The 9,078-nt window shown below is 40.3% G+C and overlaps 1 protein-coding gene across 1 annotated transcript in view; it reads right to left on the reverse strand.

Moving 5' to 3' along the window:
• SPIRE1 (spire-type actin nucleation factor 1) overlaps positions 1-9,078 on the reverse strand; it is a 138,861-nt gene that overhangs the window by 52,641 nt on the left and 77,142 nt on the right. The window contains exons 5-6 of the mRNA XM_015414360.1: positions 6,757-6,837; positions 3,982-4,146 (exon numbers count right to left, since the gene is read on the reverse strand). Of these exons, the coding sequence (XP_015269846.1) occupies positions 3,982-4,146; positions 6,757-6,837 (246 nt within the window). The remainder of the gene's footprint in view (positions 1-3,981; positions 4,147-6,756; positions 6,838-9,078) is intronic.

Below are 9,078 nucleotides of genomic sequence, written 5' to 3' on the forward strand. Positions count from 1 at the left end.
CTTCTGGTGACGCGCACGCCGGGGCGGGGTTCCCCCCGAGCCCCGATTCCCCGGCATCTGGGAACGGGGCCTTCGGGGCGGGGGATTTCCGCCCTACCAGGGGAGTTGGCAACCCTAAAATCCTCCCCAAACCAACAGTAAGCAGAGTTAGGTAAAGATAAAGGTTTCCCTTGCTCGAAAGCCAGTTGAATCCGACCCAAGGGATGCAGTGCTCATCTCTGTTTCCAAGCCAAAGAGCCAGCGCTGTCCGAAGATGTTTCCGTGGTCATGTGGCCTGCATGACTAGACGCCAAGGCGCACGGAATGCTATTACCTTCCCAGCGAACCGGTACCTATTTATCTACTTGCAATTTCTTGCTTTCGAACTGCTAGGTTGGCAGGAGCTGGAACTAGAGACAGGAGCTCACTCTGTCATGCGGCACCCAGGTCTTAAACTGCTGAACTACCGACCTTCCAGTCTGCCTGTCTAAATGAAGCTGCTTAGAAGGTTGTAACTCTGCTTAGGACTGTAGTGCAAATTCCACATTTAGCATGATGTTGCAGTGCACAAAAGTCCCACTGTATTTCATATATGTACAACATAAGGAACTAGGGATGCCAGCCTCTAGGTGGGACCTGGGAACCCCCCAGAATTACAGCTTATCTCCAGACTACAGAGATCGGTTCCCCTGGAGAAAATGGACGCTGTGGAAGGGTGTACTTTATGGCATTGTACCTCTCTGAGGTCCCTGCCCTCTCTAGGCTTCATCCCCAAATCTTCAGGAGCTTCCCAGTCCTGATCTGGCAAATGTACCCCCCATCCCCCACCAGTGGCAAGGGGGACCTGGCACCTCTATAAGGAAGTGATGGGTGCCAACCCAGAGGAAATTTCAGTTCAAACTCAGATAGAGGGAGAGGCAAGGATAATGTGAGATGAACAGGGCCAAATGGAGTTAAACATGAGTGGGTTTTGTTTCAATATAAGCAATTTCTAAAACATCCTCACAGCAACCCTGTCTGGCATGTGGACTGAGAAACTGTGCTTGCCCACTAGTGAGGAATTCAAAATTCTCATTCTTGCTCTTTCAGATGAGAAAACCTCCTTTTGATCTAGCTTAGCTCTTATGCAAATCAAAGCCATAATACTTTATTTTCATGGCATCCTCTGTTCCCTTGCCCCCAAATTTCCCCAATGTTATCTGTGCATCAATAAACCAACATTACATATTCCCAGAACTCAGAGAGCAGATCACTTCCCCCTCCCACTGCAGCCCACTCAACCTTCCAAATTTTTATTCTTGGGGATCAGTAGAAACTGAACAACAACATAGGGGGAAACGTGAGGGTCTGTGAGATTTGTTAGAAATTGCCACCTCCTCTTCTGCACCCTAAGTCTTTGGAAATTCATTGTTGGATCCATGTCCCTATATGTGTTGGTAGAATGTACTGCCAAGCTGCAGCTGACTTTTGGTGACTCTGTGGGGTTTTCAAGGCAAGAGATGGTCAGAGGTGGTTTTCCAGGAATGGCAGCTATACTATAAAGCAGCTTCTATGGTATGGATACAAGAATGGGTAACATTAGCGAATAGTAGGTTACTGAAGTTGGAGGGACATGACCTCCCGATGGGTTGGCATGCCACGGTCTGGTATGATAAAGGTAGAAAAGGCTTTGAAAATCATTATATTAGAGCGACATTAGTAAAGGTATGGAGAGATATCAAACAACAATTCTATGTTAAGGCACCAAGGTGGGTGTCCCCTATTGAGGCTTTTGTGTTACCAAGCTTGTATGAATACGAAAGGAAAATCTGCTATGAGGATTTGTTAGATAGTAGAAATGAACTTAAATCCATGGATGGTTTGAAAGAGAATAATGTGAAACTCTCATGGCTACAAGTATTTCAGGTACAAGCAAGATATAGGGAAGATAAAAAGCTAGGTTTTTATGATAAACCCTCTGAAATGGATAAAATTTGGATTGGGCCGAGAAAACAAATTATAAAAAATGTGTATAGAACTTTGTTGGAAGACAAGATGAAGGAAGAAGTGGTGAGACATAGTATGACAGCGTGGTGTAAAGACCTAGGTTACACTATTGAAATGGATAGATGGTTGAAGATATGGGACACTAATATGAAAATTACAAGAGCTACCGCCTTTAAAGAAAACATTTATAAAGTGGTCTTGAGGTGGTACCTGTATCCAGCTAGAGTAGCAAAATTCTCAGGGGCAACCTCTAACGCATGCTGGAAATGTAGGCAGAATGTTGGTACTCACATTCACATGTGGTGGAAATGTAACAAAACAAAGAAATATTGGAGGATGATAAATGAACTATTGCAAGAAATTATGGGAGTAACTATTCCATTGCAACCTGAATTGTACCTTCTTAACATGATCCCAGAGGGTTTTGGGAGAACAGAAAAGTATTTGCTATTACACTGTATAACGGCTGCTAGGATCTTATTTGCCAAGTACTGGAAGAAAGTAGAAATACCGGAAAAGATGGAGGTCATACAGAAATTTTTTGAAATTGCCGAAATGGACAAAATCTCTTGTGTATTGAAGGGAGAAGATGAATTACTTTTCGAGAAGAACTGGAAAAAATTGTATAATTTGAAGTTAAAGGTGGAGGGTTAGCCTGGAGGTGAACTTAAAGCTGGTGAGGGGGTTGTATGCATATCTGTGATATAATGGAAGAATAACTTGACGTTTGTTCATGTTTTTGAAAACTCAATAAAGAAATTAAAAAAAAATTGTGTTTTCCGATGGTCTTAGGTGACCCCTGTGAAAGGGTCGTTCAACCCCCAAAGGGGTTGCGACCCACAGGTTGAGAACCGCTGACTTAGACCATATACCAGTTGCTTCCACATGGGGATTTTCCCCAGCATGGAGAGTAGAAAGTCCCTGTAGTAACGGGGAGCATCCACAAAACATCATGCCAATCTGTGCATGATCTTTTCTGACTAGGGTTGCCAGCTCCCCTGGAGAAAATGGTTGTTTTGGAGGGTGGACTCTATGGCATTGTACCAAGCTGAGGCTCCTCCCCTCCCCTCCCCAAACCCCACCCTCTCCCAGATCCACCCCCAAAGTATCCAGGTATTTTCCAACCCAGATCTGGCAACCCTATCTCTGACCCTCATTTTTCCTTTACTCTGTAGAAAATATAAACCTTGTTGTATATAAAGTAAAGGGGAAACCGCAGGATGTCTCCGGGTAGAGCATCCATCTGGGCGTTTCCCCCTTTCCTTGCCAAGACACACTGTAATGTTGGCACAGCTCAGTCAGGAAAGTTTGGGCATGATAGGAAAAGTGAGGAGTGACTGGAGGTGGGGCAGTGAGAACAGCTTGGAAATAAAAGTGTGTAGACGCTGTTCCTGCCCATTCCTGCACCATTTGCTGCTGCAGTTGTGGCAGGGACATGATTTTGTACACCCTATGAATGCAGTCGTTATTGGAAATGTGGGGCAAATGCATGTATTCTATATATTTATATTGTAACATGAGATCCATCATTGCACACTAACACTTGTCACCAAGGAAGGAAAGAGGATGGTAGGGTTTGGCTTCAGGTAGACATGAGATGGGTCTTAAATGCTGAAATTAATGCATGATCATATACAAGCCAAATAACATCTCATAAAGCTAACACCATGGCAGCCTGTAAGACAGACATTTTGCGCACACTGGATTCATTTTTTCTAAAGACCTATGGAAATACTTCCATATGCCCATGGGAATTTCAGATGGTGTTTCACAACAGTAGATGCCCATGCTACAGGACAACCAGATTTAAAACTGGGAGGAGTTTCAAAGGCAATTGGTGATGTGGCACGAACTTCTGCTGATAGAAAACTGATAGGTAATCTCCTAGGCTCATCTGAAGAAACCTTTGGATCCCAGACCTATGTAACAAGCTTTCTTTGGTATGTGAGTAATAATAAATTTGACTTTTACTGAAATACACAGTGGACTTTTCTTTTTTGTATTCTTATGACTTACCATAACCTTCCTTAAAGTATAGCGTTTTGATCGAATATCATCCATCAGCATCTCATATGGAGTGAGCTGATACTCTATTGGAAGAGGGTTGAACTGACGTTCTTGAACTTTCTTCAGTTTCACACCGTTGCGTAAATCTCGCATAACCTGCACCCAAAATCGGGCCTGAAAAATCAAGAAGAAATATTTTCAGATTTTTAGGGCAATGCTGGCCTATTCAGACAGCCTAGCCAACATATCAGAAGATGACTATAAACTTGATGAGATGAATCACTTATTCAGATAAATAACTTTTCAATCACATTCATAAAAAAATTAAACAAAAAGAAAGAGAATTATGGACTTCAATAAATATCTATAGACAGGTAGCAATACCTGCATGAATTAATTTCTATGAGCATTTTTACTTGTTTTAGAAACTCTGAATGTAAACATCTCTTCTTGATTACTAAAATATTAAGAATTAAGACAATTAACTCTTTATTTTCTGTGTTTTCCTTTGCTATATGTTGTTCAGCAAAACTTTTGTCAAACCCACACGTATTACAAATTTGGTAAAAGATTCTCCCACCTATAATAATCCCTCTTCATACAACTTTGAGCCTTATAGAAATTCTGTTCCTTAGTGGTGCTAAGTTGCATAGAAATTACAAACTTCAGATGGTGAGTCTTAAAAATGAAAGAATCCAATAGCAACTTAGCGACTGACAAGATTTTCAGGGTATAAGCTTTCGAGAGTCAAAACTCCCTTCATAAGATGGGTATCCTTGAAACTTAAATATGAAAAGAATTGTTCCTGCATGGGTAGAATATATAACAAAGAAGGGTTTGGGGAATTTCTGCTATTTCTGTGTTGTCTTGCAGTACTTTTAGGCTAGAGTCCAGTAGCACCTTAAAGACTAACAAAATATGTGACAGGGTATGAGCTTTCGTGAATCACTGCTCACTTCTTCAGATCAGTATCTGAGGAAGTGAGCAGTGACTCAACGAAAGCTCATACCCTGCCACATATTTTGTTAAGTCTTTGATGTGCTACTGGATTCTTGCTCTTTTCTGCTGCTACAGACAGACTAATACTGCTACCCACCTTAATCTACTTTTAGGCTGCAATGCTAAAAACGCTTTCATAGGAGTAAGCCCCACTGCCTAACATGGGACTTACCTCTGAGCAGACCTGCTAAGGATTACTGTTAGTGTATCTGAATTTATTATTTCTTATTTTCCAATATCAGATATTTTCATGGAAGCACAATAATGAATTTGATCCTGTGGACTCATTCCATTAGTGGAGTTGTTTGTCTTTGGTAGAAAGAGCTATCCCTGATGCAAGAAACTTTTCAAAACAACTTCTGTCATGGGAGGGCTTCTTATTCTGTCACAGGAAAGCACCTCTGTTAGCAGATCTCCAGGATCCAACCCAAATTCTCCTTATTGTCCATTTCTCCCTACCTATGAAACCACTATGCTTGGATTGGTTAGCGGCAAAAGGAAACTGGGTCACCAAATAACACGGTGGCTAGACACCATAAAAGTCGACACCAGCCTGAGCATGGAACGACTCAAAGAAACAGTATAAGATCAGAAAACGTGGAGAGAGCTGGCCCACAGAATCGCCAAGAGTTGGACATGACTGAATGGCTAACAACAACAACAACAACAACATCATGAAACCACTATAGATTTTAAAACTTTATTTTAAAAGAAACAAATGGCAACCATGCAACTTTTGAGAAAGCCAAAAGGCTGATATAGTAGCCACACTGTCACTAAAGCTAAAATGATAAGAGGTGGTTTGTCAGAGTTTATCATTCTTATCATATTTACTTGAAAGAAAGATGACCCTGAATATAGTATGATCCCACTCTGAAAATTTTATACACAAGAAGTTTTTTTCCCTTGTTGGACTGTAACTTACATGTGAATTTAAGGTGACACATCCCTTTTTAAATGACATACCTGGAAAAAACCTAGTCTTGCATTTGAGTAAATATTATATCATTTACATTTTAGCTGTACATTGTAACACAATTTAAATTACACACCTGGACAAATAATTGCCTCCACCTTGCTATATCTGAAAAACAATGCACCACTTTTTGCAAAATTAGCTCATATTAGAAGTAACAGCTCTGTTTTACCGACAGTTCCCTTATTTTCCCATGAAGGAGAAGTAACTTTTTTGCCAGAAAACTTATGTAGAATGAGGCCAAATGCTGTATTTCTTACAGTCATGTACCAAGGGTAGAAAAGATAACAGTGAACATTATCTGCTTTCAACTACACTATCACCATGTAACCATATCATTAACCAGGCGATATTGTTTCCCCCCCACCACATCTTTTCAAGTATCGAACACTCTGTTTCAGTACTTGAAAAGGTCTGGGGGCGGGGACAAGGTCCCTTGGCTCCTCTGTGACATGGACCCAATCAGCATTTTTTAAAAACAGTAAAAATTTTCTGTAAAATGGGTCAAACCTGTGGATGCTGTAACATGTAGTTTGACCCTCAGTACAGTCCCTGTACATGCATGGAAGCATCTTTTCGGTATGTTCCACTAGAATTTATTTTAAAAATGCAGGTTTTGTCAATGCTTACTTTTAAAACATCCAGTGCATTTCATGCTAAAGTTTGCAAAATAAATATGGAGCTCCCTCTATCCCAAGCAACTATACACACATATACCAAGTAGCATGAATACATTATCATCCTCATAATAATAAAACAGCACAGTATTTATATGTTTTTATTAAAATAATGGCTCAAGGTAATCTTACCCAATCAGCATTTTTTAACTCATCAAGATCTGTGGATTCATCACTCCCTTTTCTATCCATTTCCTGAATCTTCTTCAAATTCTACCGATTAAGAAAATGTACACATTTATTTAAATAAACAAACAAGAAACAGTGCCACTAGTCACAGATTTCTTCTAATATTTATTACTTGAGAGAGTTACAAAGAAATTTTGAAATAAAACACACTGCGAAGTTTCAGATAAAACATGAATACTTATAATCCCTTATAAACACCTAAACATATATTAACACTTTTTAAAACACGCACACACAATTGATATGTGTTGCAAATCAGTAAGGGAAACTTGCACAGAAAAGTAGACTTTTGTACATGGATTACTCTGTTAGACTGACTTTGGTGCATACATTGGGGGTTCCACTCTCTGATGCCTTTGAATGAGGCCACTGCACACATTCTAGTAATGTAACTACCTCTAGGTTCCAGCTCACAAATGAATTATTATATAAATCAGTTTGGAAGTTTGGAAACATTGCCTCTTCTCAATTCTAATATTTCTAATCAGTATTTAATGAAATGATCATTCATATATTGTATTAGGTTACCTTTTAAAATGGATCCTTCACATCTTGGCTAATTAAAATACCAACTTACTAAGCCACTTAAATTTATGTTAGGAGATGTAAATACATGGCATTACTACAAAACTGTTTCTGTTTACACAGTACAAAACTATTATGCATCGACTGGATAGGCTGGTTATTTTTAACATTCATCAGCAATTAAAAAAAACACCCTGTAAAATTCAAAGGACTACATTTTAAAATAGAACAGTTAACACAATGTCTTCAATGGCCAAATGCTAAGTTAAATGGATATTTTCATGTACTGTCAGCAGACCTATTTAAGGGGAAAATTTCTAAGCCAAATTTAACCAGCAGAATGTGTTTGAGTACATTCATAAATTGAATTATGAAGAGAAGGGAAATACGAGGGGGGGCATTTTAATTTCTGACATCTAGAGAAACTTAACAAAAAGTTTTCTCCTCCATATATTCATGAACTTCAGAGCCAGTCCTGGCAAAATTTCACAGCCATGGAATGACTTCCACAATAATTCTCAAGACTTGCTTCAGATTTATGTAGAACTGCAAATCACAGGCTGATACCTTGTTCGGAATTTATGGGAAACAAATATGACTGCTTTGTTTTATTGTTCTGTTATTTGACCAGTCTGCAGGGTTTAACTGCTCTAATAACTAAACTTCCTTATAAGAAAAAGTATTGCTTTACTCAGCTGCCAGATGGAAGGTTATATAAGTTGCTTGCCAGCACAACAGAAATTGAAGAAAATAAATCTACGTATTTTAAACATGCCAGGAAACTGAATAAGTAGTGCTATTTCTGCCCAAGCGATAATTTACCACAATGCCCAGTAGCTTGCCCTGTCTATTTCTTGAGATTTTTTCCCACAAATTACTGTGCTTTCAATTTTACCCTTAAATTATATATTTACATATCTGGCAATACACCCACAAGGCACTGAATTGCTTGTGCTGCTCCATATCTGGATGTGCAAATCATTATATCAGCATACGTATAACATGAGATCCAAGGGTGTAGACTTTCCAATTTCCCGGGGGGGGGGCTGGGGCTGGGCCAGAGGCATTGCTAAGTCATTAAAAGAACTGGGACCCAATGACATCATAGGGAGGAGCTAGTGACATCACAGGCATGGTCACTATCTATGGAGGTGGACCCATGTGGGATTTAGGGATGGGCTCCCCAGAAATTTAGGGAGGCCTGGGAACCGCCCTAGCAATGTCCCTGGCTGGGCTAACCCCAGGAACAGTTGCCTTCTTAGAACACTGCTTAGAAACTTAGAAAGCCCCCCACACACCCCACACTGGAATAAGAATATAATATCAGGCCATACCACATTGCAATAAAGCCCCTACAACTTTATACAGAAATACTGAGCTTCCCTACCATTTGCCACAACTAGCCCACCACACAAGAAGAAGAAGAAAAGATAGGATTTACACCCCGCCAAGGGAGTCTCAGAGCGGCTTACAAACTCCTTTCCCTTCCCCTTCCCACAACAGACACCCTGTGAGGTAGGTGGGGCTGAGAGAATTCTGACAGAAACTGCTCTTTTTCAAGAACGGCTGTGCCAGAGCATGTGACTGACCCAAGGTCACATCAGCAGGTGCAAGTGGAGGAGTGGGGAACCAAACCCGGTTCTCCCAGATTAGAGTCCGCACACTTAACCACTACACCAAACCACGACACAACCAGGATCAAGACTCCTAAGTGGACCAACAGACAGGCATACACTTGTT

The sequence above is a fragment of the Gekko japonicus genome, unplaced genomic scaffold (genome assembly GCF_001447785.1).
Source record: "Gekko japonicus isolate JY-2015 unplaced genomic scaffold, Gekko_japonicus_V1.1 scaffold157, whole genome shotgun sequence".
In the NCBI taxonomy this organism is placed as follows: Eukaryota; Metazoa; Chordata; class Lepidosauria; order Squamata; family Gekkonidae; genus Gekko; species Gekko japonicus.